Source organism: Oncorhynchus gorbuscha, linkage group LG07 (assembly GCF_021184085.1).
Source record: "Oncorhynchus gorbuscha isolate QuinsamMale2020 ecotype Even-year linkage group LG07, OgorEven_v1.0, whole genome shotgun sequence".
Taxonomy (NCBI): Eukaryota; Metazoa; Chordata; class Actinopteri; order Salmoniformes; family Salmonidae; genus Oncorhynchus; species Oncorhynchus gorbuscha.
The window spans coordinates 10,040,690-10,065,953 of NC_060179.1; the positions used below are offsets into that span (position 1 = coordinate 10,040,690).

The window sequence follows — 25,264 nt, forward strand, 5'->3', positions numbered from 1 at the left end:
GTACCTTGAGCGTGGCTGAGGTGCACCCGTGACCGGCTCGGAAACCAGATTGTACAGCGGAGAAGGTACGGTGGGATTCGAGATGGTCAGTGATCTGTTTGTGGACTTGGCTTTCAAAGACCTTAGATAGGCAGGGCAGGATGGATATAGGTATGTAACAGTTTGGGTCCAGGGTGTCTCCCTGGTGGTGTTGGTTTATCACAGTCCATCTGAGTCATTAACTGAAAACCATTACTTAAATCCTTCTCAGTCGAGGCAAAGCAAGTGGACCTTTTTTGAAATATCTATTTACTTAATAGATCACATGCTTTCACGTTTGTTTTTTCTTATGGTCGTAATTGAAGCTACAATTAAGTGTTTGGAATTTATATATTTTTTTACTAACCAAGGTGGCCAACAAGAAGAAGCCAAAAGGGTGTGGTAGGAATTTCATAGGCACTCTTTATGTTGTACGTCATTTTCATTTGACTTAAATATTAAGCTTTGTTCATTTTAACTATTGATCACATTGCAGAGTTTTCTAAAAGAAAAACACAGCCTATATAACTTAAGTGTTTAGAACTGTTATTGGCAGATATCTGCTCTTCCTCTGTCGTTGTAGTGCTAGTGAAATAGAACAGTCTAGATTTATTGGAGTGCATTCTCAAAACTCTTCCCTACTTCCTCCTCCCTATAGACCTCCTCCCTATAGACATGTCATCTGACCATAGCACAGGTTCCAATCCAAGTGGCCAGAAAAAAACGAAAAAGGCAAGGCATGGCTGAATAGATGATAATCACATCATATGCTAGCAGGGATACAGAAGCTTGCAGCCCACGTGAAGACTTTCCAGTATTAATGGCAAAATACTCCTTACTTACACCATTGCCACCTACGCTGAGTAAGAACCTTCCTACCAAATACAAGGTAGTGTTACCATATGGAGCGTTACCATTGACATCCTAGCATGGTAGCACCCGGGAGTCGAGATAAGCTCCCGGACGTTGTCAACGTGGTGCACCACCTGAGAAAGCGAAGGGATGACGGATCTCCGCGGACAACATGACGGATCTCAAGCGGATCAACATGAGAATCTACAGACATGTTGTATGGAAAGAAAGAGAATGGGGAAATAACTAGTCAGAAGCCAAGGAGTCCAGCTCTCACTCCAGAAGATGCTGCTGCAAGAGAGCATAGTGAAGAATGGAAGAGAGAATATTTCAGCAGAACTTTTGCATTTATCAATGGAAAGCAGATCGATTGCCAAGACTTTAAGTGAATGTCTCAATCTGACATGAGAGCACTGAATGACTTGAAAAATCTGTGCTCAGGTATATAGCTGACTTGAAATCAATGTGGTTCTCCACTTTCTAAGTCAAATGAAAATGCTAAGAGTTAACTAAATTACTCTTGAGTAATAAGTCGATCATTTTTACAATCACCCAGTTTTATATTACCAGATTTGTAAATGTGAAAACGTGTTCATCATCTTGATCACGACTACCTTGGGTAATGTTTGTCCAGTTCTTTCTCTAAGCTCAGGTTTCCTTACTGGCTTATTTTACTTATATATAACTAGGCAAGTCAGTTAAGAACAAATTCGTAATTACAATGACGGCCTACCCCGGCCAAATGCTGGGCCAATTGTGTACCGCCATATGGGACTCCCAATCACGGCCAGTTGTGATACAGCCTGGAATCGAACCAGGGTCTGTAGTAACACCTCTAGCACCCCCCCCCAAATTGTTTTTATAAAATCCACAAGTATTTTTCATTATCTTCCTGGTTTATCGGGAGTAAATTTTCAAATAGTCCCTCTCAAAGAGATGACATCTTTCATTACAGGAAGGCTATTTTCCACACCGTTACAAGCGACGTCAAAGGTAGTGGGTGTGGTATGTAGTGACGCAATGCTATTGACGTTCCATGTGGGGCGTTTCTTGTTGTAACTTCAGTCTGCAGCTCGAGCTTCGCCCCCTAACCTCATTGCTGACCAGCACAGCGCTCAAACGTGAGTAGCAGTCAAGGTAGGATGGTGAAACAAATGGATAAATAAAGTGCAGTTTTTTTTTAGTTTTTTTGTTTTACTTTCGGGCTTCTAACTAAGTTTAAATTCTGATTTGTTTTGGGGGAGGGGAACGATTATACACGACAGAAATTGACAGGTAGTTGGATTACCTCTCGGCATGAGGATAACATCAAACGGTGTTTGATTAAATCGTTGATGCTAAGCTAGCTGGCTCACATGAGCTGTAAACCACACAGGCGGCTAAAGGAAAACAACAAGGCTTGGCTAGCCGTTTCTGGATGATATAACGTTAGCTAGCTACATTACTTGGTTGACACGGTAAGTTGTTAGTTATAATTTAGCCATAAATACTTCAACCAGATTATTGTCATTGTCTTTTTAATATAGCTAACGTTACCATTGGTTTAACTAAATAGCTGGTTAGCTACGTTTTAGTAGCTAACTGACCATAACTAGCTACCCTTTTCTTGTAAGAAGTGTTTGCTAACTAACAGTTAGCTGCTCTTTTAGATTGGAAATGCAACACTTACTGTAACTAGCTGACGTCTAGGCTGATTTTGATATCTAAAACTAGCTAGTTTCCAAGCTGGCAGTCTTTTTTTTTATACTGTAGTTAACAGTTAACTAGAATTGAGTAGCTAGTTCATTATATCCCTTCTTACATAGTTGTTTATTCCGCTCGTTATAAGCGCTTAAACGACTTAAGCTATTAAAGCGAAACCAACTTGTAAATGTGCAGACCGTCTCAATTTATATAGCTTGAGAAAATATTTGTTATACTTTTGTTTTTGTACTACAGCGATATTTAAATGAACTCCCAATACATTTGGATGGATTTACATGGGCAGAAATCGGGGAAATGTGGTCTCTTCTGTCAATGTAGTTAACAAACCAACGATGAGATGTTCAGACTGACCCAACGTAGATGGCTTGTGTTTATACTTTTGATAACATTTTATACTTTTTTTTTTATCTATAGCAATTTTAAATATTAATAAAACCTCCGTAGTCTTTAATGGGAAATATTTTGATTTGTCACTGCTCTTCTTACACTGTTTAAACTATCTACGCAAAACTAACCCTTTATGTTTATGTGACCCAATTTAGAGAGCTTGCATTCAGATTTAAAATATTTATATATATATATTTTTAATTAGAACCATTTTAAAATATGCATAAATTAACATGGGTTTGAATTAGGAACAGTCATAGTGGTAGCTATGTAACTAACTACTCCTTGGCCAATTACGCTATAAGACCAATTTTAAAACATTCAGGCAATCCTAACTTCAAATTCTTCAAGATCTTTATCAACTATAATTGTACAAATTAGCGTAAAGTATCCAACCCACAGTAACTCTTAAACCATTCATTGTAGAGACACCAAACCAACTTTCAAATGCTCAGGCTATCCTAAATTGTAATTATTTCAAACTTCTATCAACTATAATTATACATATTTACGTAACATTAATCAGCAACAGTAACTCTGAAGCTGTTCAAGCTAGAGATACTAAACCAACTTCCTCATGTTCAGGCTATCCTAACTTTGATCAGCTATAACTATACAAATGTTAATTAATTTGTATAAATAACTCACCACAGTAACTCTTGAACTATTCAAACTAGAGACACCAAACCCACTTTCACATGTTGGTTGGTTTTTTCTAGTTTTCTAATAGATGTTGGATTTGTTTCTCACCCTGAAAGTAGTGCAAAGGCCAGGAGAAACTAATCCATGGTTCACTTTGCTTTACACAGCTGCTACAAACGTCAGCTAACTTTAGCTAACAATCAATGGGGGGTGTGAGTGTGTTTTTATTTTAAAATGGCTAAATCACCTTTAAGTGATTGGAATTGATTTCAGGAGATTTGAACTTTTTTTTTGTTACATGCTCACAATCCCAAATCTCTTCCATTGATTTTTAGCTTATGGTGCCTAAAATGTAGCTAATGTTTATAGTGTCTGTTTAAGGAACCACACTACTTTCAGGATTAGGAAGTTGTAAATAGTGAACTACTTCTTTTTAACTGGTTATGCTTTCAGTTGTTGACAGGCAAGCTATCTACATGGATTATGAAGCTAACATTAAATTTGTTGTTTAGGGGAACTATCTAAATAACAGCCTGTAGTTTGAAGTGCCTCTTCTGAGAGTTAAGGGTGTTTACAGCCACATAATATGTATTTCATCGGATGTTGAACTGTTGCTCACATTGTGCCACATGTCTCTTGCAGATCAAAGGGGACTCGTTTATTCTTCAGAGGTGAGAGGTAGTCATGGACAAAGTGGAGTTTTTATTCAAATGTATTTCGTCGTGGTTTACAGTAAACCATTTATCTCAGCCATCTTATTTCAGAATAACACATACTGGGCTGTGCTTCAAATGTCTAAACATGACTTTGGTTTTGTGTTTCAGGCACCGTCGTTTTGTGACCATGATCTGATGCCTAGTGATCTCAATATGGAGTTGTACTGGTACATGTAAGGAACTTTTAATTCTTCTTTTCACTTTCATACACTTGACTCTGTGTTTTGAACAATGTTGAGATCAACATAAGACATTCTTTGCTGCTACTGTTTATCTCTCTCTTCCAGAGTGGTCATCATATTCATCGTCATCAAGATCTTCTTCTATGTGTGCTGGTACCGCTCGCGTCAGAGACAACTGGCCGCGTACCTCAACAACCCTCGTAATTCGCAGATAGTTATCGTGGGAGGGAGGGCCTACCTGCATCAGATGTGTGAGAGACAGAATGTAAGTAGCAAAGACAGACCACAAAACACAGGCTAAGCTGATATTCAAATGCAATGACATGATTTGGCAACCAATTTTAGTTTTTGTAGGGTTGGCGCTCACCCTGTCTGAGGGTTGGCGCTCACCCTGTCTGAGGGTTGGCGCTCACCCTGTCTGAGGGTTGGCGCTCACCCTGTCTGAGGGTTGGCGCTCACCCTGTCTGAGGGTTGGCGCTCACCCTGTCTGAGGGTTGGCGCTCACCCTGTCTGAGGGTTGGCGCTCACCCTGTCTGAGGGTTGGCGCTCACCCTGTCTGAGGGTTGGCGCTCACCCTGTCTGAGGGTTGGCGCTCACCCTGTCTGAGGGTTGGCGCTCACCCTGTCTGAGGGTTGGCGCTCACCCTGTCTGAGGGTTGGCGCTCACCCTGTCTGAGGGTTGGCGCTCACCCTGTCTGAGGGTTGGCGCTCACCCTGTCTGAGGGTTGGCGCTCACCCTGTCTGAGGGTTGGCGCTCACCCTGTCTGAGGCCTAAATTTAACAACCGCCACCTGCCAAATGTGTGTAGATTTTGGCATTGGCAGGTAAGATGTCTATTTCACCAGCATTGTTGGCGGGTGTTCAGGGCACCTCACTGGGAGCCTTTCACTCACATTTATGAATAAAAATAGTCAAGTATGATCACATGTAAAATAAATGTTGCTGTTTTCAAAGTAATTATGCCGTTTTTTTTTAAATAGTTGGTAAATCAATCACACGTGGTCGAAGAATTATAAATCCTACATAGCATACTCCATCCCATGCTGTAACACTGCCTGGCTGGGGGCTGTGCGCACCTGAAGAGCTGAGTGAAAGATACATTTTTAGAAGCGCTGTGCACAGGCATAAACTTTTATCTAATTTACTTGAAACGAAAGTCTACTGAAGTGAGACTTTGTCCTTGTGTTTCTTGGCTATTTGCATTGTTTTGTTCACAAGCCAGGTTGTGTTTCTATGTTTGACTTTCAACTGCTAGAGAAGAGAAGACCACGCTTCTACTAGGCAGACTTAATCTCACAGGCACAAACATGACTCCAGTTGTGCTGCTATGGTAACCTCCCGCCCTTAAAGGGGTAGGTGAAAATTTGTCTCATCTGTGATATTTTGGTTAAAAAACTGGTATAATAAATATAGTTAATATACCACATTAGTTACTTCTTGCTAGTACTACATTTGATTGTTTTAGAAACATTACAACGCATGTTTTTGCCTAGTTAAATAAAGGTTCAATAAAATAATGTTGATATAATTTCTGGCTAAAAATATTTTGTCTGGTAAAAAAACATGAGTGGCTGGTAGATTGTTAAATGGACCAAAACTTTTGGCTCTCAGGCCCACATTGTGAGAAAATAAATGGGGAAGTAGCCCTGCTGTTTCGGGTTATTCTGAGACTCACATTGTTTTTGCTCAGTCATGCACAAGGACGCATGTCCTATAGACCCTGGTTCCAGTCATGCACAAGGAAGCATGTCCTATAGACCCTGGTTCCAGTCATGCACCAGGAAGCATGTCCTATAGGCTCTGGTTCCAGTCATGCACAAGGAAGCATGTCCTATAGACCCTGGTTCCAGTCATGCACAAGGAAGCATGTCCTATAGACCTTGGTTCTAGTCATGCACAGGGAAGCATGTCCCATAGACTCTGGTTCAGGGAAGCATGTCCTATAGACTCTGGTTCTAGTCAGGGAAGCATGTCCTATAGACTCTGGTTCTGGTCAGGGAAGCATGTCCTATAGACTAGTTCTAGTCGTGCACAGAGAAGCATGTCCCATAGACTCTAGTTCTAGTCGTTCACAGGGAAGCATGTCCCATAGACTCTGGTTCTAGTCAGGGAAGCATGTCCCATAGACTCTAGTTCTAGTCAGGGAAGCATGTCCCATAGACTCTGGTTCTAGTCAGGGAAGCATGTCCCATAGACTCTGGTTCTAGTCAGGGAAGCATGTCCCATAGACTCTGGTTCTAGTCAGGGAAGCATGTCCTATAGACTCTGGTTCTAGTCAGGGAAGCATGTCCTATAGACTCTGGTTCTAGTCAGGGAAGCATGTCCTATAGATTCTGGTTCTAGTCAGGGAAGCATGTCCTATAGACTCTGGTTCTAGTCAGGGAAGCATGTCCTATAGACTCTGGTTCTAGTCATGGAAGCATGTCCTATAGACTCTGGTTCTAGTCATGGAAGCATGTCCTATAGACTCTGGTTCTAGTCAGGGAAGCATGTCCTATAGACTCTGGTTCTAGTCAGGGAAGCATGTCCTATAGACTCTGGTTCTAGTCAGGGAAGCAGGTCCTATAGATTCTGGTTCTAGTCAGGGAAGCAGGTCCTATAGACTCTGGTTCTAGTCAGGGAAGCAGGTCCTATAGAATCTGGTTCTAGTCAGGGAAGCAGGTCCCATAGACTCTGGTTCTAGTCATGGAAGCAGGTCCCATAGACTCTGGTTCTAGTCAGGGAAGCAGGTCCCATAGACTCTGGTTCTAGTCATGGAAGCAGGTCCCATAGACTCTGGTTCTAGTCAGGGAAGCAGGTCCCATAGACTCTGGTTCTAGTCGTGCACAGGGAAGCATGTCCCATAGACTCTGGTTCTAGGGAAGCATGTCCTATAGACTCTGGTTCTAGTCAGGGAAGCATGTCCCATAGACTCTGGTTCTAGTCAGGGAAGCATGTCCTATAGACTCTGGTTCTAGTCAGGGAAGCATGTCCTATAGACTCTGGTTCTAGTCAGGGAAGCATGTCCCATAGACTCTGGTTCTAGTCAGGGAAGCATGTCCCATAGACTCTGGTTCTAGTCAGGGAAGCATGTCCCATAGACTCTGGTTCTAGTCAGGGAAACAGGTCCCATAGACTCTGGTTCTAGTCAGGGAAGCAGGTCCCATAGACTCTGGTTCTAGTCAGGGAAGCAGGTCCCATAGAGTCTGGTTCTAGTCAGGGAAGCAGGTCCCATAGACTCTGGTTCTAGTCAGGGAAGCAGGTCCCATAGACTCTGGTTCGAAGAGTCCCATAAGGTTGCCCTTTCAGTGGTGTGTGTCAGTGTGTGGGGGAAGAGTTATTTGCTTTCCTTGCTGCTTGGTGGTTAGATGAGTCACTTTCCACAGTGAATGACTGACTAAGAATGGGATGCTTTCTCACTGTCGATTACTCAACTTCCCACCCGTCCTGTGGTTAACAGCAGTCCCGTGGGCGTGGTGTGTGCACGTAACACACGGACTTGCTTTTTGAGGATTCGGCAAAAAAATATATAACTCTTTCACAAAAAAAATTACCCATAAATTGCATTGTGGGTTGAATGCTTTAACAACACATAGTAAAATAACTAAAGATGGTCACTGATTATCTCTTATTAGTCTCTAGCTATCATTTATTCACATTCATTTACTTAAATATTTTGTTTGTGTTTTGGTGACCTTTATTATTTCATAAATAAAATCCCAATGATGGTAGACTGTCCATTTCTGCATATCACTTATTAATAAACCATCCTTTATTCACAGTACTTTAATATTATATTGCAGTTGAGGTCTGTTATTTATATATATATATGCATTTATAACTTATTATTTAATTCCAAGTCTTCTAATCTCTGCTCTGGCAGTAGCAGCCAGCCATCCATCTCTGTGGTCCCTAAAGAGTCATCCTATTTATGCTGAATAACAACTATCAACTATCAATCAAAAAAATCCTAGTGCTCCTCTCGTGTGCCACTCGATCTGTCCCGCCCTCTGGGTCGTCACTAGTTACCACAGGTACAAAGTCGTAAACCCCGCCCATTTCTACAATTTATCTTCTTAAAAATGTATTATAAAACCTTACCTTTAACCACACTGCTAACTTTATATTAAGACCAAAAGGCTAATATTTGTTCAAGAATTCTTACGATATAGCCAATGTTGACTTTGTAGCTGTGATATCTCGTAGAAACCCCTTAATCTCATTGTCTGTCTGCCAGCCCCACAGGCTTGCCTGGGCAAGAACCATTGAACAGGCATCTATAGGAACAATGGATTGCTGCCATTATAGTTAAATACCACTTTTTCTGCACTTAACTTTGGTGTAAACTACAATTTCCTACAACATCCTATAGTTTATTCTTTATTTGATTCACTCTAGAGAAACGGCGTGGTAAGCACAGAAGAAACTAAACGGAATTCAAATAATTCAACTGACGTCAGTGAATTAGTTATTAAAAATAAATAAAAGACATTTCGGCAATAGCTCAGCACTCGTATATGCGCATGTATGTGGTTATCAGTAATTGTTTGTGTGCGCTTATAGTACCAGTCAAAGGTTTGGACACACCTACTCATTCAAGGGTTCTCCTTTATTTTTGCTGTTTTCTACATTGTAGAATAATAGTGAAGACATCAAAACTATTAAATAACACATATGGAATCATGTAGTAAACAAAAAAAGTGTTAAACAAATCTAAATATATTTTATTTTTGAGGCTTCAAAGTAGCCAGCCTTGATGACATCTTTGCACACTCTTGGCATTCTCTCAACCAGCTTCAGCTGGAATGCTTTTCCAACAGTGTTGGAGTTCCCACATATGCCTAGCACTTGTTGGCTGCTTTTGCTTCACTCTGCAGTCCAACTCATCCCAAACCATATCAATTTGGTTGGTGGATTGTGGTGGACAGGTCATCTGATGCAGCACTCCATCACTCTCCTTCTTGGTCAAATAGGTAAAATTGTTGAAAAACAAATGATAGTCCCACTAAGTGCAAACCATATGGGATGGCGTATTGCTGCAGAATGCTGTAGTAACCATGCTGGTTAAATGTGCCTTGAATTCTAAATAAATCACTGACTGTCACCAGCAAAGCACCCCCACACCACCTCCTCCATGCTTCACAGTGGGATCCACACATGCAGAGATCATCTGTTCACCTACTCTGCATCTCACAAAGACACTGCGGTTGGAACAAAAAATCTCAAATGTGGACCCACCAGACCAAAGGTTTCCACAGGTCTAATGTCCATTGCTCGTGTTTCTTGGCCCAAGCAAGTTTCTTCTTATTGATGTCCTTTAGTAGTGTTTTTTTGCAGCAGCAGCAGCAATTTGACCATGAAGGCCTGATTTACGTAGTCTCTGAACAGTTGATGTTGAGATTAGAGGTCGACCGATTAATCGGAATGGCCAATTCATTAGGGCCGATTTCAAGTTTTCATAACAATCGGAAATCTGTATTTTTTTTAAATGTATATACCTTTATTTAACTAGGCAAGTCGGTTAAGAACACATTCTTATTATCAATGGCGGCCAAGGAACGGTGGGTTAACAGCCTCGTTCAGGGGCAGAACGACAGATTTTCACCTTGTCAGCTTGGGGGATCCAATCTTGCAACCTTACAGTTAACTAGTCCATCGCAATAACGACTTGCCTCTCTCATTGCACTCCACAAGGAGACTGCCTGTTACGCGACTGCAGTAAGCCAAGGTAAGTTGCTAGCTAGCATTAAACGTATCTTATAAACAATCAATCATAATCACTAGTTGACTACACATGGTTGATGATATTATCTAGCGTGTCCTGCGTTGCATATAATCTGACTGAGCGGTGGTAGGCAGAAGCAGGCGCATAAACATGAATTAGAACTGCACTTTCGTGCATTTTGCCAGCAGCTCTTTGTTGTGCGTCAAGCACTGCACTGTTTTTGACTTCAACTCCCGAGATGAGGTGGGTGTAACCGAAGTGAAATGGCTAGCTAGTTGGCGCGCGCTAATAGCATTTAAAACGTCACTTGCTCTGAACCTTCTAATAGTTGTTCCCCTTGCTCTGCATGTGTAACGCTGCTTCGATGATGGCTGTTGTCGTTGTGTTGCTGGTTCGAGCCCAGGGAGGAGCGAGGAGAGGGACGGAAGCTATACTGTTACACTGGCAATACTAAAGTGCCTATAAGAACATCCAATAGTCAAAGGTTAATGAAATACAAATGGTAAAATGGTATAGATGGAAATAGGCCTATAATAACTACAACTTAAAACTTCTTACCTGGGAATATTGAAGACTCATGTTAAAAGGAACCACCAGCTTTCAAATGTTCTCATGTTCTGAGCATGGAACTGAAATGTTAACTTTCTTACATTTACTTTCTTCTCCAACACGTTGTTTTTGCATTATTTAAACCAGATTGAACATGTTTCATTATTTACTTGATGCTAAAAAAATATATTGATGTATTATATTAAGTTAAAATAAGTGTTCATTTAGTATCGTTGTAATTGTCATTATTACAAATAAATTAATGGTCGATTTAATCGGTATCGGCTAGTTTTGAGCCTCCAATAATCTGTATCGGGCGTTAAATTCATAATCGGTCAACTTCTAGTTGAGATGTCTGTTACTTGAACTCTGAACCATTTATTCTGGCTTCAATTTCTGAGGCTGGTAACTCTGAACCTATCCTCTACAGCAGCGGGAACTGGGTTTTCCATTCCTGTGGCCGTCCTCATCAGAGACAGTTTCATCATAGCGCTTGATGTTTTTGTCAACTACAAGAAACTTTCAAAGTTCTTGAAATGTTCTGTATTGACTGACCTTCATGTCTTAAAGTAATGATGGACTGGTGTTTCTCTTTGCTTATTTGATCTGTTCTTGCCATAATATGGACTTGGTCTTTTACCAAATAGGGCTGTCTTCTGTATACCAACCCTACCTTGTCACAACACAACTGATAGGCTCAAACACATTAAGAAGGAAAGGATATCCACAAATTAACTTTCAACAAGGCACACTTGTTAATTGAAATACATTCCTGGTGACTACATCATGAAGCTGGTTGAGAGAATGCAAAGCTGTCAAGGCAAAGGGAGGCTACTTTGAAAAATCTCAAATATAAAATATATTTTTTATTTGTGTAACAATTTTTTGGGTTACTACATGACTCCATATGTGCTATTTCATAGTCTTGATGTCTTCACTATTAATCTACATTGTAGAAAATAGTAAAAAATAAAAACCCTGGAATGAGTAAATGTGTCAACCTTTGACTGATACTGTGTGTGTGAGAGTGACCTTTCTAAAACGTCAGGGCTCTGGCAGGCCTCAGAACTTGTGTGAAGCAGTGTAAGGGTCACAGTGAATGTGTGAGAGCCAGTGTTGGAGTTGGTTTGTCTACCGGTGACTGTCTAGCGCTTGTCAAATCTAACAAAAGCCTGTGAAAGTCTGAGCCAATAGTAACAGCTAAAATGGTCAGGGAAAGAGAAGAGGTGAGCCATAATAGTTCCCCTGATCTCAAGCATTCAGAAATCTGCCTATTAAATCAAAACAAATTATCAAAAAAAATTGTATTGGTCACAAACGAAATGCTTGTTTCATTTTAAATGCAATTCTATCCATTTTTAGATATGTAAACAGTTTAGTGGTAAGAAAACGTTCCCATCTTTCCTAAGATTCCATGGAACCTTTGAGAAGAGGAACTCCTCATCTTGTTTCCTTGGCGGTTTCAAAGTGACGTTCATTCAACTTTCCCCCTCTGCATTCCTTTTGTTTTGCTGGTCAGGGACTCCCAAAATGCCAACTGTTACCTTGTTTTGTGGTTTATTGTCCTCTGTGGACTAATATCTCCAGAACTATTGACCCGTGACTTTTGATAGCTGCGCCAGCTATCATTGATGTTTTCATAAAGTCTGGGAGAAGACTTCAATACTCAGATTGCATTATACAAACTCTGACATCAGTCCTCCTTCCAGTACGCTCTGCCTTTGTGTTATACTGCTTCCAGGTGTTCTAGGAAGAAACCATTTCTGTGAATCAGAACCCTGGCAAGTCAGTTCAGAACAAATTCTTATTTTTCAATGACGGCCTAGTGCCTTGTTCTGGGGCAGAACGACAGATTTGTTTTACCTTGTCAGCTCGGGGATTCGATCTTGCGACTACCAGTCGTTAGACTACTTTCAGAGTGAATGTTCTTCTAACTAGCTCGACATGCACACCATACCAATGATGCTTTATTGCAGTCCCTGCCATTACCTGAATCAGTATAGGTGCCTTTGTTTTCCAGGTGGGCTTTTTAGGCTATTTATAGTGTCAGGAGTGGCTTTCTCATAGCAGAAATGTCTCCATTCTAAGAATGAGGTATGTTGAGGAGATTCCAGGCTCTAGCTAGCTCTCGTAGGAAGCTTCCCCCAGTAATGACATTACTGCAGCTGCTTTACAATTCATCTGATTTGAAGATGCAGGAGACAATGTACACACAAGCCACTTCTGGCTTGGATTCTGTGTTTGGACCTGAAACGGCTCTATTAGGTAACCAAGTTCAAGTAACTAGGTCATTGTAGAGGAGAAGTTGGGCTGGAATTAGAATGTAGTGTGCTCTGGACAGAACAGGACCCAAGTATAATTGAGCGTTGCAACCCTGTGATTCCATCCTTGTCAGCCACACCCCGGTGAGCTAGCTTTAATGACCTGTTGCTGTTCACTCCAAGCCTCCACTGCCTCAGTGCTTTAGTACAATCCCTCTCTGGCTCTCCTCCTCCCCCTACTTTTCTTTCTCTTATCTCCCGTTAGTCTTCTAGTCTAAACCATGATGCTCCCTGTTTAGATTTTAATGGAATGTGCATGCAGCGAAGAGGCCCCAGAGCCAGCCATAACTCCAGCAGACAGGCAGCAGCCCCTCTGAAAGGTCCCTGGAGAGAGGCCAGAGGGTGGGGTGGAGAGGCCAGAGGGTGGGGTGGAGAGGCCAGAGGGTGGGGTGGAGAGGCCAGAGGGTGGGGTGGGAGAGGCCAGAGGGTGGGGTGGAGAGGCCAGAGGGTGGGGTGGAGAGGCCAGAGGGTGGGGTGGAGAGGCCAGAGGGTGGGGTGGGAGAGGCCAGAGGGTGGGGTGGGCCAGGGGGAGGCCAGGGGTGGGTGGGGGGGAGAGGCCAGAGGGTGGGTGGGGCGGGAGAGGCCAGAGGGTGGGTGGGGCGGGAGAGGCCAGAGGGTGGGTGGGGCGGGAGAGGCCAGAGGGTGGGTGGGGCGGGAGAGGCCAGAGGGTGGGTGGGGCGGCCAGGGAGAGGCCAGAGGGTGGGGGAGGCCAGGGAGAGGCCAGAGGGTGGGGGAGGCGGGAGGGAGAGGGGCCAGAGGGTGGGTGGGGGGGAGAGGCCAGAGGGGGGGGGGGAGGCCAGGGGGAGACCAGAGGGTGGGGGGGGAGAGGCCAGAGGGTGGGGGGGGAAGGCCATGGGGAGGCCAGGGGGTGGGGGGAGAGAGAAGCCAGGGGGGGGTGGGGAGGGGGGAGGCCAGAGGGTGGGAGGGTCTCAAATGACTACCAGGGCCCATAGAGTAGTGCACCAAGTAAGGAAAAAGGAGCCATTTGGGATGCAGGGTGTAAATTCTCTTTTACCCATCAGTGAGCTTTAGATTCTTCATCACGCTTCTGTTGAGCTCCGAAATGAACTGTGTGTGTGTGTGTGTGTGTGTGTGTATACGCTCAGTGCGCCTATGTGTTTTTGTGGTAATAATTCCTGTTCTCTCTCTCTCCATGTCTCTCCCCAGACGTCTATCTGGCCCAGTTGGTATGGGGTTCAGGATGAGGGATCAATGGGCGAGTCTTCTGCCTCACTCCCCCCGGCAGCAGTATCCTTCTCTCACCTGGACATGCCACCACCATACCAAGCTGTCTCCGGAGGTAACACACACACACACACACACACACACACACACACACACACACACACACACAGGATATGGTTAGGTGAGAAGATGGCTCTGCAGGAAATGGATCAAAGAAACACCACCTAAGGTCATACTTGTCTTAAGAAGGGGCTGCACCTGGGGGCTTGAGACTTGTGGTAGCCTTTAGTGAGCAGGGGGGCTTTGAGGCTTCCTTAGAGGGCAGGGGGGCTTTGCGGCTTCCTTAGAGAGCAGGGTGCCAAGCAGGGTCTTACTCATTAGTGCATACCGTATCAAAAACATTTTGCGTTAGAAAACAGCTTTTCTTTTTGGGCAAGTTTAGGTAGCTCCTTCCCTTTTCTGTCTGTTTGGTTCCTAGTGAACATAACCCAGGAGAGAAAATGCCCACATCTCCCAGGATAATAGCCCTGCTTGGCTGGCTCTGTGGTACCACTGACAACAGGCTTGTTTTAACCCCGTCACAACCACACTGCTGCCAAAGGGGGAGTATTCTACCCCTGTTGAAAAGAGCGATTGTGCACATCCAGACTGAACACAAGAGCTGGGCAGATGAGTCCCAGAAGGGCACTTTAGTGATGACACCATTATTTAGATCAGGATGGTCTTTTGTCAGTTTGAAATGTTTTCACAACTAACTGATGCTAATGTTTTTTTTTCTAAATCGATGCTAAAGAGGCTGTTTTTTTCCACCTGTCCCACTCCTGTGTGATTCCATTAGTGGAACCTGACCATGTTTGTTGTTGCTGAGACACGACACTAAAGGAACAAAGGAGGTCAAGAAATAAACCTGTTGTAGCTAGCCACATTTTAAAATGGTGGAGGGCTTCCCTGCTTGGCTTCACGATCACCTGCCAACACCTCACCCTCAGTGACTGGGTCTGCCGTAGTAAACACAGCCTCACCCTCAGTGACTGGGTCTGCCGTAGTAAAGACGGCCTCGGTGACTGGGTCCGCCGTAGTAAAGACGGCCTCAGCCTCGGTGACTGGGTCTGCCGTAGTAAAGACAGCCTCGGTGACTGGGTCTGCCGTAGTAAAGACAGCCTCGGTGAAGTAAAGACAGCCTCGGTGACTGGGTCTGCCGTAGTAAAGACAGCCTCGGTGACTGGGTCTGCCGTAGTAAAGACAGCCTCGGTGACTGGGTCTGCCGTAGTAAAGACAGCCTCGGTGACTGGGTCTGCCGTAGTAAAGACAGCCTCGGTGACTGGGTCTGCCGTAGTAAAGACAGCCTCGGTGACTGGGTCTGCCGTAGTAAAGACAGCCTCGGTGACTGGGTCCGCCGTAGTAAAGACAGCCTCGGTGACTGGGTCTGCCGTAGTAAAGACAGCCTCGGTGACTGGGTCCGCCGTAGTAAAGACAGCCTCGGTGACTGGGTCCGCCGTAGTAAAGACAGCCTCGGTGACTGGGTCTGCCGTAGTAAAGACAGCCTGGTGACTGGGTCCGCCGTAGTAAAGACAGCCTCGGTGACTGGGTCTGCCGTAGTAAAGACAGCCTCGGTGACTGGGTCCGCCGTAGTAAAGACAGCCTCGGTGACTGGGTCCGCTGTAGTAAAGACAGCCTCGGTGACTGGGTCCGCCGTAGTAAAGACAGCCTCGGTGACTGGGTCCGCCGTAGTAAAGACAGCCTCGGTGACTGGGTCCGCCGTAGTAAAGACAGCCTCGGTGACTGGGTCCGCCGTAGTAAAGACAGCCTCGGTGACTGGGTCCGCCGTAGTAAAGACAGCCTCGGTGACTGGGTCCGCCGTAGTAAAGACAGCCTCGGTGACTGGGTCCGCCGTAGTAAAGACAGCCTCGGTGACTGGGTCCGCCGTGGTAAAGACGGCCTCGCCCTCCGATCTCTTCATGATCACAGAACCACCGCCACCTCCCCTCACACTGGAAGCAGGGTTAAACCCACAGTGTCCTGGTCGACTTTCTTTATAAACACATTGCCATAAGTACCTGTTTTATTCAACTTTTCACCTGCCCGTTGCTTTAGCTTGTGCTTCCCCTCCCCCAATCCTAAAGGGGAAATGTTGTTGCACCAGCCCATACGTCCATCACCAATAAATACACACAGACACTACAAGCAGCACATCATCAATGAATATATGAACACGTTTCTTTTTTTAGATTCATTGATGTGCCGCTTTTGTCTGTGTCCTTGTTTTTATAGTGTGTTTATTGGTGTTGGCTGTTATGGGCTGGTGCCTTTTGGGGATTATTTAAATTACTCTCTTAACCACTAGTGAGGGGGAATGCAAAACTGATCCAAGATCAGCGTCTAGGGACAACTTCACCCTACACCGGTTCTAGCCAGCTCACTGAACAGGAACCGGATGTGGTACGGGAGGACGTACAGTGACTTCAGAAAGTGTTCCTACCCCTTGACTTACAGCCTGAATTCAAAATATTATGAATAAATAGAACATGACCCATCTACACACACTACCCCACAATGACATGAAATACAGATATCTAATTTACATACCTATTCACATCCCTCAGTCAATAGTTTGTAAAAAAGCATATTTAGCAGTGGTTACAGCTGTGAGTCTTTTCTGGGTAAATCTCTTAAGAGTTTTCACACCTGGATTGTGCAATATTTGCCCATTTTCAAAATTATTCAAGCTCTGTCAAATTGGTTGTTGATCATGGCTAGACAGATATTTTCAAGTCTTGACATAGATTTTCAAACCGGTTTGTCTCAACTGTAACTAGGCCACTTAGGAACATTCACTGTTTTCTAGGTAAGTAACTCCAGTATAGATTTGGCCTTGTGTTTTAGGTTGTTGTCCTGCTGGAAGGTGAATTAATCTCCCAGTGTCTGTTGGAAAGCGGGACAACCAGGTTTCCTATAGGGTTTTGCCTGTGCTTTAGCTTCATTACATTTCTTTTTTTTTATCCTGAAAAACTCTCCAGTCCTTAACAATTACAAGCATAATCATAACCTGATGCAACCACCACTATGCTTGAAAATATGGAGAGTGGTACTCAGTGATGTGGTTAGGGTCAACCCCATTTAGTCGACTGGACGATTGTTTGGTTGATACGTTGTTGGTCGAAACCTTTCTTTAGTGGAGCAGTAGCAAAAACTGGACTGATCCATTGTGGGGATGCCACAGTTCATCACTCTTAAGACGTGCTACTGCAATTTGTATATGGTTGTATTACACAAGAATACAAGATTTGATACCAAATGTTTTTTTTTCTCCTACGTTTGATAGCGGTCGCTGTCCGCGGTTCTGAAACATCAGTGTGCTGTTGAATTGGCGTCTTTTCCTAGACCATGTTGCTATGTGGATAATGGCAAAGTTAACCAGCGTATTGGGGTTGAGGACAATGTGGCGGAGACAGCAGCAGAGTTAGGAGATGACAAAACAGGCCTTGCCTTACTGTCTTAAGAAAAGTCAGGAGAGCGGAAACCACAACTTAATTAGGTCTATAATCAATAGCCTAACTGTTAAATGTCGCTGGCTTTATAAATCGTCCACCTCTACTGAAATAAGACGGATCCTGCTTCTGTTGTCTTGACTGTTCGGGTTGATAGCCTACTGATAACGTGAGCACCGAGCCTCGTGCAGTAATTTCACATTTGTATCTTTTTAATCTATGCTGTAACAAAGGTTTACTCTGTTCTTTCATCGTTAGACCAGTACCATCTGGTATTGTTTATTTAGTGTTTACGCTGTTCTAAATTGACAGAAATTATAATAATATCCCTCCTTTTTCCTTGATCTCCTCCCTTATTATTATGATCATCGTATAACCACCATCGAGCTGTTGGCCTAAGAGCTCTTCCTGTTTATTCTTAATTCCGTAACTTACTAATACCTATATTTCAATACTTATATAGGCTTTTGTATCAACCTTTCATGATGTGAAATGCAATCAAGATTTTAGTTTTTTTAAATAAAACAAAAGCCACCATTGAACAATTAGCGTAAACAATACATTTGTCTAAACCGTTCGATTTCGGGAAATGGCATTCCCAAATGAATGCGGCTGTTTTTAGTCTTTGCTATAATAAAGGCTTTACGGAAATGAAAATAAACTTACAACAGACTTTTTGGTATCCGTATTTAGTGTTTTATTTAGTCTTTGCTATAATAAAGGCTTTACAGAAATGAAAATAAACTTACAACAGACTTTTTGGTATCCGTATTTAGTGTTTTATTTAGTCTTTACGCTTTTCCAAACAATGATATTGTAATCGAACAGCACCTGTTTGGCACAGAGGCCTAATATGTCTGCAGCACTCGCACCATACCTTTTATTGGTCTTTATCTCCGGTATTTTCACAACTAGTCAAATTTATTCCACACATCTGACTTCCCCTTTGCCTCCTGTGCAACCAGTAGCCTAGTGGTTAGAGCCACTAGGCTACTGGTTAGAGCGGCAGGGTAGCCTAGTGGTTAGAGCTTTGGACTAGTAACTGGAAGGTTGTGAGTTCAAACCCCCGAGCTGACAAATCTGTCGTTCTGCCCCTGAACATGCAGTTAACCCACTGTTCCCAGACCGTCATTGAAAATAAGAATATGTTCTTAACTGACTTGCCTAGTTAAATAAAGGTAAAATTAAAATCGCCCCGTTTCGGGTTTATTTGTCACGTCCTCTGCATCCGTTTTGCTGTCAGTTCAGAGTTTATAACTAATTTATTGATGTGATTATGCTGTAGGTCAGGCCCTATTGGTCACGTGAATGCCAAACAGTGACACGTAAAGAAAGCAAGGGTTTTAGGGAATGTGTTGCCTAAGCAAATAAGGCTATTCGGTAACACCGCTATTTCTGACTGAAAAGTTGTAATTGTGTTATAGCTTCCAGCAACACGTTCAGCGCCAGGCACACTGATGTTCTGTGGTGGTCGCTGTAGCAGGGAGGAGAGAGAGACAACACTATACATACTGATATTATGTGGTGGTCGCTGTAGCAGGGAGGAGAGAGAGACAACACTATACATACTGATATTATGTGGTGGTCGCTGTAGCAGGGAGGAGAGAGAGACAACACTATACATACTGATATTATGTGGTGGTCGCTGTAGCAGGGAGGAGAGAGAGACAACACTATACATACTGATATTATGTGGTGGTCGCTGTAGCAGGGAGGAGAGAGAGACAACACTATACATACTGATATTATGTGGTGGTCGCTGTAGCAGGGAGGAGAGAGAGACAACACTATACATACTGATATTATGTGTGGTGGTCGCTGTAGCAGGGAGGAGGGAGAGAGACAACACTATACATACTGATATTATGTGGTGGTCGCTGTAGCAGGGAGGGAGAGAGAGACAACACTATACATACTGATATTATGTGGTGGTCGCTAGCAGGGAGGAGAGAGAGACAACACTATACATACTGATATTATGTGGTGGTCGCTGTAGCAGGGATATTATGTGGTGGTCGCTATAGCAGGGAGAGAGAGACAACTGATATTACTATACATACTGATATTATGTGGTGGTCGCTATAGCAGGGAGGAGAGAGAGACAACACTATACATACTGATATTATGTGGTGGTCGCTGATATTAGCAGGGAGGAGGAGAGACAACACTATACATACTGATATTATGTGTGGTCGACAACACTATACATACTGATATTATAGCAGAGAGACAACACTATACATACTGATATTAGGAGAGAGAGAGACAACACTATACATACTGATATTATGTGGTGGTCGCTGTAGCAGGGGGAGGAGAGACAACACTATACATACTGATATTATGTGGTGGTCGCTACATAGCAGGGAGGAGAGAGAGACAACACTATACATACTGATATTATGTGGTGGTCGCTGTAGCAGGAGGAGAGAGAGACAACACTATACATACTGATATTATGTGGTGGTCGCTGTAGCAGGGAGGAGAGAGAACTGGTGCTAGTCACTACATACTGCTTTCTATAGCAGGGAGGAGAGAGAGACAAAAAATAGAGTAGCAAGTCTGAGCCAGGCGGCACAATCAAAACACTGCACAATCAAAACATATTGCTGTCGGACTCCCTCTCGTCATTTGTGTGTCTTAATTATTTAATCAAAAAGTGTGCTTAAAGCATCAGACGAGCTCAGGGCATATAGTTGATTTGATTAAAATACCACAGGATGTGTCTATATGGGGGAAAAATACACGTTTTAACATTTCAACTAATCGATTGGTCAAAAAAATGTTTTATTTAGTTTCCTTTTCACTCTATCAATTAGGTTAGTATTGTGAAGTAACTACCATGTTGATCCATCCTCAGTTTCTCCTATTACAGACATTAAACTCTAACTGTTTTAGTCACCATTGGCCTCCATGGTGAAATCCCTGAGCGCGGTCTCCTTCCTCTCCGGCAACTGAGTTGGGAAGTGACTGGGTGTATTGCTACGCCACCCAAATCGTAATGAATAACTTCACCATGCTCAAAGGGGGATACATATTTTTCTTCTTCTCTCATCTACCAACCCCTCTTTGCGAGGCATTGGAAAACCTCCCTTTCTAGTTGAATCTGTTTTGAAATTCACTGCTTGTCTGAGTGACCTTATAATTATCTGTGTAATATATGAATAATAATAATATATATAATAATAATATATGCCATTTAGCAGACGCTTTTATCCAAAGCGACTTACAGTCATGTGTGCATACATTCTACGTATGGGTGGTCCCGGGAATCGAACCCACTACCCTGGCGTTACAAGCGCCATGCTCTACCAACTGAGCTACAGAAGGACCAGAGTGTGTGGAGTACAGAGATGAGGGAGTCGTGTTAAATACTATGCACACAGAGTCCATGCAACATATTATTTAACTTGTTCAAAAACTTTTCACTCATTAACTTATTTAGGTTTGCTGTAACAAAGGGTTTGAGTGTGTGTTGACTAATGTGTAAACATTTCAGAAAACATCATTCCACTTTGACATTATGGGGTATTATGGGGCGGCAGCGTAGCCTAGTGGTTACAGCGTTGGACTAGTAACCGGAAGGTTGCGAGTTCAAACCCCCGAGCTGACAAGGTACAAATCTGAACAGGCAGTTCTTGCCTTGAACAGGCAGTTCTTGCCTTGAACAGGCAGTTAACCCACTGTTCCCAGGCCGTCATTGAAAATAAGAATATGTTCTTAACTGACTTGCCTGGTTAAATAAAGGTAAAATTAAATTAAATTGTGTGTTGGAAGGTCAGTGACAAACATCTCAATTTTAAATTTCAGGCTGTAACTCAACCAACTGTAGAGGAAGTCTTTGCTCTACATACGTAGAATGTATGCACATGGCTGTAAGTCGCTTTGGATAAAAGCGTCTGCTAAATGGCATATATATTAAGTCCAGGGGTTTGAATACTTACCGAAGGCACTGTCGTGTGCAGCCGACCAAGGACACATTCTTTAGTTGCTTTCCCTGTTGCCTGCACTCGACGTTCACTTCAGTTCCTGTATTACTTCTTACTGAACTCTAACCTCTGACCCCACAGCGGATGACCTGAAGCCTCCTCCGTACAGCGAGGTTGCCCAGAGCGACGACGTCGACGCATCTCGCCTTGCCCCCCTCCCCATTCTCCCTCCCCCTCTCTTTGAGGGTGAAGACTCTGCCAGCATCATAAGCGAGGCCCCGCCTCCATACACCCCCAGCCCCAGCCGGCATGAGCGTCCTGTCAACCCCAGCCAATCACATTCAGAGGACCGACCCAACTAGACCAACTGAACCCTGATGCAGACTGACTCTTTACCTCCTTTCCAAGTGCTGCCTTCTAACCTCAGCGATCCCTGCCAGCTATGCTCTCACTAAACCGAGAGGGCAGACTATGTTTTCTAGTTTTTAAAAAGGTTTGTTTTCTATTTTCTACTGTCTGAAAGTGATTTATTGTGATCATGGATATGATAAATGAATAAAATATAATGTGGTGGAGTTGATGGGAGTTTGACTCTGCTATACCACTGCTCCTCTCTGGAACACCCCACTGCCTCATGGGAAGGAGAGATGTACACAGCCGCCAGCAACGGAGAGGAGAAATGTCTCAATAATATCTGATATCCAATGAGTCCATAATGGCCTTTAGTGCTGCGTCCTCCAGCCCAGTGCTCCCTATCAGAGGTGTGTATCCGCGGCCCTCTCAGAACCAACTCAAACACTGTTCTACAGATCTTTAAAACGTCCAACAGAGTTTTCCTTGGCGAGTTAGAGAGGGGTGTCAATTAATTTCCAAGTTATCTACTGAAAAGAATGTTGGAAATAAACTACTTGATCATAATGTTTATACTACAATCGTGATAATGAGTAGTGTCTACAGTCCATCGTAGTGTCGTCATCTCGTCACTATCTGGCTTGGTTACGACATTTGATTTGATTTTGAACCTAAACCTGTAGAATGATGTCCTTTTCTGTTATTGTCTCACCCCGTCGGCTAGGAGTTTTTCCTCAACCAAAACTTCCGGACCTTAAAGCCTATAACTAGGGTCCATAGGGCTTTTCCTGATCAGGTCATGTACTCGGGAGAGACTCTTAAGGCCTAGTCCACTCCGGTCGCTGAATATGGGAGATGTAATGCGATTTACCATAACCCCCATTGGAGCGTATAGACTATAGTTATGTCCCAATCACATCTCCTTTCTCCCTAAGGGTGCATTTTGTTCTCTTCACTGATTTGAAAGGAAATGACTAGTTTTTAGATGGAAACTCCCTCTAGCTCATGCCTCAACCAATCCAATGCTTTATGAGAAAGAGTGAATTATTCAGGAGAAATTAGATATTGGGACGCACCCTAAGTATCCCAGGAGGAGATACGGTGGTCTACGATGACTCCTCGCCAGAGCTAAGGGGCTTCACGGTGACCCCACAAACAATAATAATGGTGTATGTGTGGTGTGAAGTACTATGGGAAAGTTTACCGATGAGACCCATTTGAAAGACGTCCATAAGCGTTGAATGGTTGGCGACGAGTGTAAGATGACTTTACATGTTATTGTTACATGATTGTCCTTAGTTTTGTGATAACCTCTCGGTGTCTGTCCTTTCCAGTTTCCTAACCTCGCCTCATTGGCCTTTACACTATACAGTTGTTGGTATTGAGTTACTTCATTCAACATCTCTGCACAATAGTTGGAACCAAATAAAGACCAACTCCTTGATTTACACACTTCGTAATATAGCAGGTTTCTGTCCGTTTAACCAGCTAGGTTATTTAAATAGTTTTTGTTTTCATGTTCATTCCTGTGGTTTAAGTGCTTGTCAAACCATCCCAAACAGGTGTGCGTTTATGGGGTTTGATTCTGCATTTTAGAGACTTGATTTTATTGTTGGGAATTTTGGGGAGTAATTAATTGTACATTAAACATATGTTCATATCTCGTTTCTGGTGTGTCCGTCTTTTCACAGGTCAAAATGTAATTTTCACACTGAGGCCCGTTATTCTGCCAACACTTCTAAAGGTTTCATTTCGTATCCATTGCTTTATTTTAATTCCTTCAAGTTTTGTTGATAATCGAGCTAATATTTCCTCCCCCTCTAATGTTCACTATTCCACCTCAACCAGTATTGTTATATTGAGCCACTAGGGGGGAGTATTGCTCCAAGTTTTATTTCAACCAAGCCTCTGTGGCAGAGCCTGCTCTACATGAACCACCTGTTGAAGATGTTCCTTAAAGCTAGTCTATAGGGCCTCTGTAGACTACTCTACAGGATGTTCCTTAAAGCTAGTCTATAGGGCCTCTGTAGACTGCTCTACAGGATGTTCCTTAAAGCTAGTCTATAGGGCCTCTGTAGACTGCTCTCCAAGATGTTCCACAGTGTTCCTCAAGGCTAGTCTATAGGGCCTCTGTAGACTGCTCTCCAAGATGTTCCACAGTGTTCCTCAAGGCTAGTCTATAGGGCCTCTGTAGACTGCTCTCCAAGATGTTCCACAGTGTTCCTCAAGGCTAGTCTATAGGGCCTCTGTAGACTGCTCTCCAAGATGTTCCACAGTGTTCCTCAAGGCTAGTCTATAGGGCCTCTGTAGACTGCTCTCCAAGATGTTCCACAGTGTTCCTCAAGGCTAGTCTATAGGGCCTCTGTAGACTGCTCTCCAAGATGTTCCACAGTGTTCCTCAAGGCTAGTCTATAGGGCCTCTGTAGACTGCTCTCCAAGATGTTCCACAGTGTTCCTCAAGGCTAGTCTATAGGGCCTCTGTAGACTGCTCTCCAAGATGTTCCACAGTGTTCCTTAAAGCTAGTCTATAGGGCCTCTGTAGACTGCTCTCCAAGATGTTCCTTATAGCTAGTCTATAGGGCCTCTGTAGACTGCTCTCCAAGATGTTCCACAGTGTTCCTCAAGGCTAGTCTCTAGGGCCTCTGTAGACTGCTCTCCAAGATGTTCCACAGTGTTCCTCAAGGCTAGTCTATAGGGCCTCTGTAGACTGCTCTCCAAGATGTTCCACAGTGTTCCTCAAGGCTAGTCTATAGGGCCTCTGTAGACTGCTCTCCAAGATGTTCCACAGTGTTCCTCAAGGCTAGTCTATAGGGCCTCTGTAGACTGCTCTCCAAGATGTTCCACAGTGTTCCTCAAGGCTAGTCTATAGGGCCTCTGTAGACTGCTCTCCAAGATGTTCCACAGTGTTCCTCAAGGCTAGTCTATAGGGCCTCTGTAGACTGCTCTCCAAGATGTTCCACAGTGTTCCTCAAGGCTAGTCTATAGGGCCTCTGTAGACTGCTCTCCAAGATGTTCCACAGTGTTCCTCAAGGCTAGTCTCTAGGGCCTCTGTAGACTGCTCTCCAAGATGTTCCACAGTGTTCCTCAAGGCTAGTCTATAGGGCCTCTGTAGACTGCTCTCCAAGATGTTCCACAGTGTTCCTCAAGGCTAGTCTATAGGGCCTCTGTAGACTGCTCTCCAAGATGTTCCACAGTGTTCCTCAAGGCTAGTCTATAGGGCCTCTGTAGACTGCTCTC

The 25,264-nt window shown here is 43.6% G+C and overlaps 1 protein-coding gene across 1 annotated transcript; it reads left to right on the forward strand.

Annotated features, from left to right (window-relative positions):
• The first annotated feature begins 1,891 nt into the window (after positions 1 to 1,891).
• LOC124039465 lies at positions 1,892 to 23,687 on the forward strand. Its single transcript, XM_046355460.1, has 6 exons — positions 1,892 to 1,991; positions 4,246 to 4,274; positions 4,428 to 4,492; positions 4,607 to 4,766; positions 14,242 to 14,374; positions 21,818 to 23,687. Exons 1-6 carry the CDS (start codon positions 1,907 to 1,909, stop codon positions 22,036 to 22,038), a joined length of 693 nt encoding a protein of 230 aa, XP_046211416.1. The 5' UTR covers positions 1,892 to 1,906; the 3' UTR covers positions 22,039 to 23,687.
• Positions 23,688 to 25,264: the final 1,577 nt, after the last annotated feature.

What these genes read in the sequence shown, in the direction of transcription:
- LOC124039465 (XM_046355460.1), top strand. Translation starts at nt 1,907, where the DNA reads ATGTGGGGCGTTTCTTGTTGTAACTTCAGTCTGCAGCTCGAGCTTCGC. An exon ending in GACTCGTTTATTCTTCAGAG is followed by an intron (nt 4,275 to 4,427) that starts GTGAGAGGTAGT and finishes TTTGTGTTTCAG; the next exon opens with GCACCGTCGTTTTGTGACCA. An exon ending in ATGGAGTTGTACTGGTACAT is followed by an intron (nt 4,493 to 4,606) that starts GTAAGGAACTTT and finishes TCTCTCTTCCAG; the next exon opens with AGTGGTCATCATATTCATCG.